Raw genomic sequence first — 2792 nt, 5'->3', positions numbered from 1 at the left:
TAGGGGGCTGCAATTATTTCATTTTCATCTACTCCCTTGATCAGTACAGCCAATTCTTACTTTCTGAAGAATGGGTATTGGAAACATAACTTGCATCTGCACCCACCTCAGTGAGTAGGCAAATGGCAAATTATGTTCTAAAACTGCTTCCACATAATTCTTTTATACTCGCTCTTGTGCTCTGCTCTGCAACACTAAGTTTATTAAACAGGTGAAGTTACAAAAGGATATCACAGGTATCTTCCTCTCGTTTTATGTTACTTTTTATATTTCATTAGAAAAAAGATACCTAGATTCACGATTCGTCAGCCCAATGCCGCTCATTAAGTCGCGGAAGAAGTGTGATCAATAGCTTGAATTACTTCTTCTATATTTCATTCAAATTTTGTGCTCTCTGTTTGTCAGTTTGCTGGTGCCGCACAGTCTCTTGGTGCTGGAGCAATTTTGGTGAACCCTTGGAATATTACAGAAGTTGCTGCCTCAATTGGTTATGCTTTGACTATGCCAGCTGATGAAAGAGAAAAACGACATCGACATAACTTCACGCATGTTACCACTCACACATCACAAGAATGGGCAGAGACTTTTGTCAGGTACACAGCGATTTTTTATTTTGTGCCGAAGCATATCTAAAACCAGGGATTCTTATATGTTTTTTGTTGACGTCTAGAGCACGTTCTTTCGAGATCCTTAATGTATACCCTGCTGAAGTGCTCTTTGACTTCATCTAGTAAAACCAGGTTTAAGTATTGACACTGCTAAAGTATTTCTCTGAACCAAATTCATTTTCCTGTATATAGTGAACTCAACGATACTGTTGTTGAAGCACAGCTAAGGACTCGGCAAATTCCTCCTTTACTTCCTAAAAGAGAGGCCGTTGACCATTATTTGCAGGCAAATAATCGCTTGCTTATTCTGGTAATTCATGTTCCTAAACTCGGATTTTACCTTCATTTTTTGATTTGTATTATGAACTTATCACCCTTCACCACAAAATATTTTCCTACATTTGTGTAATCAACATCCTGTCAAAACCACAAGGAATTCCTGGACTCTGTAGCATGTGGACACCAGCACACAGAACACTAATACACTATCCGTGGATAACTAGGCTTCTTTCATTTTGAAGCTTAATTAGGAAACCTTGAATGGATAATTTTTGTATTTTTCTTGAGCAACCATGTTTAGAATGACCAAGAAGGGTTCTCAAAAGGCGTGCTGTTATGTCTGATATTAGCTCCAACTCCTCATTTTCATACTGTGAATAGTCAGTAATTAGTGAAACCACAAACTAAACATCTCCAAGATAGCATTGTAATTGTGTCCACTTGATTGATCTTATGCCCACAGGGATGAATATGGACTATTATTGTATTTCTCTGTGCATATTGATGAACTTGTATTGAGATTCCTACATTTGTTGCAGGGATTTAATGCAACACTAACTAAACCAGCAGACACCCTAGGGAGAAGGGTTGATCAGTTTAAAGATATGGAGCCTAAGTTACATCCAGAATTGAGAGAACCCTTGAAAAGACTTTGTGCTGATCCAAAGACCACAATAATTGTCCTTAGCGGAAGTGACAGAAATGTTCTTGATGAGGTTTTTTTGCTTTCACTTACGATCAACTTTTCCATCACCAAATTCTACTTTGTTGACTGATGTATTCTGCAGAATTTTGGAGAATATAATTTGTGGTTGGCCGCAGAACATGGGATGTTTCTGCGCCTTACTACAGGAGATTGGATGACAACAATGCCGGAAAACCTAAATATGGACTGGGTTGACAGTGTGAAGGTTCTATGGATACATCTTCCTAGTGTGCATTACCTTTGTTTTATTTTAAAATCCTCATGCCGACTTCAATTGTTTCAGCATGTTTTCGAATATTTCACTGAGAGGACCCCCCGTTCTCATTTTGAGCTTCGTGAAACTTCCCTTGTATGGAATTACAAGCATGCAGGTTATTTATTTTTTATTGTTTTTATTTTAATTTCACACTCTAGCCCCTTTATACTCAACCACAAAAAGTATTATGATCAGTTTCTGCGCCGCGTCCTTCACTTTTTACTGTTTTGATGTTCTGTGAGCGTAAGCCCAGATGTTGAATTTGGGAAGCTTCAGTCGAAGGATCTGCTACAGCACCTATGGACAGGCCCAATTTCAAATGCTTCTGTTGATGTCGTTCAAGGAGCGAGATCCGTTGAGGTCCGAGCAGTTGGTGTAACCAAAGTGAGTCTTATGGTAATATTGCCCACTGTTTTATATTCTTAAAGAACACTTCTGAGTTTTGTGCTTGACCCTTTCCAGGGTGCTGCAATTGATAGAATCCTGGGAGAAATAGTTCATCACAATGATGAGAAGGCTCCAATTGATTACGTTTTGTGCATTGGCCATTTTCTACCAAAGGTGTAAACAGAAGTCGTAGAACTAGGAACTTTGTTTACATTTCGTTTGATGTTTCTTACGAACGACTGAGTAACAAGTATCTTACAAAGTGGAGAAAATGTTGTAGGATGAAGACATTTATACTTTTTTTGAGCCAGAGCTTCCTGCTGGACCAGCATCAAGAGCCAACTCCCTCAACAGATTTACTTCAAATTCAACAGGGCTTGCTGCATTCTGCCGCAAAGCTCCTTTACCTTTTCCAGCCCCAGAGAAGAAAGGCACCTCCACCTTGTGTAATGGCCACTGGTGGTCTAGGATGCGCGAGAGGATGTCTATGCATGAAGGGCCATCGGTTCTTGATCTCAAGGGTGAGAATTACTTCTCATGTGCTGTGGGCAGAAAA

At 39.5% G+C, this 2792-nt stretch overlaps 1 protein-coding gene across 1 annotated transcript; it reads left to right on the top strand.

Annotated features, from left to right (window-relative positions):
- Positions 1-405: 405 nt before the first annotated feature.
- Positions 406-2757, top strand: LOC105180342 (alpha,alpha-trehalose-phosphate synthase [UDP-forming] 1-like; the record flags this gene model as incomplete). The annotated part of the gene is made up of 8 exons (XM_011104003.1): positions 406-593; positions 801-918; positions 1427-1603; positions 1676-1798; positions 1877-1964; positions 2103-2233; positions 2312-2410; positions 2517-2757. Coding segments are annotated over 8 exons (1165 nt in total), but the record flags the coding sequence as incomplete, so codon positions are not given.
- Positions 2758-2792: the final 35 nt, after the last annotated feature.

This window comes from Sesamum indicum, unplaced genomic scaffold, assembly GCF_000512975.1.
Source record: "Sesamum indicum cultivar Zhongzhi No. 13 unplaced genomic scaffold, S_indicum_v1.0 scaffold00883, whole genome shotgun sequence".
Lineage (NCBI taxonomy): Eukaryota > Viridiplantae > Streptophyta > Magnoliopsida > Lamiales > Pedaliaceae > Sesamum > Sesamum indicum.
This window is presented reverse-complemented; position numbering and strand designations above follow the sequence as displayed.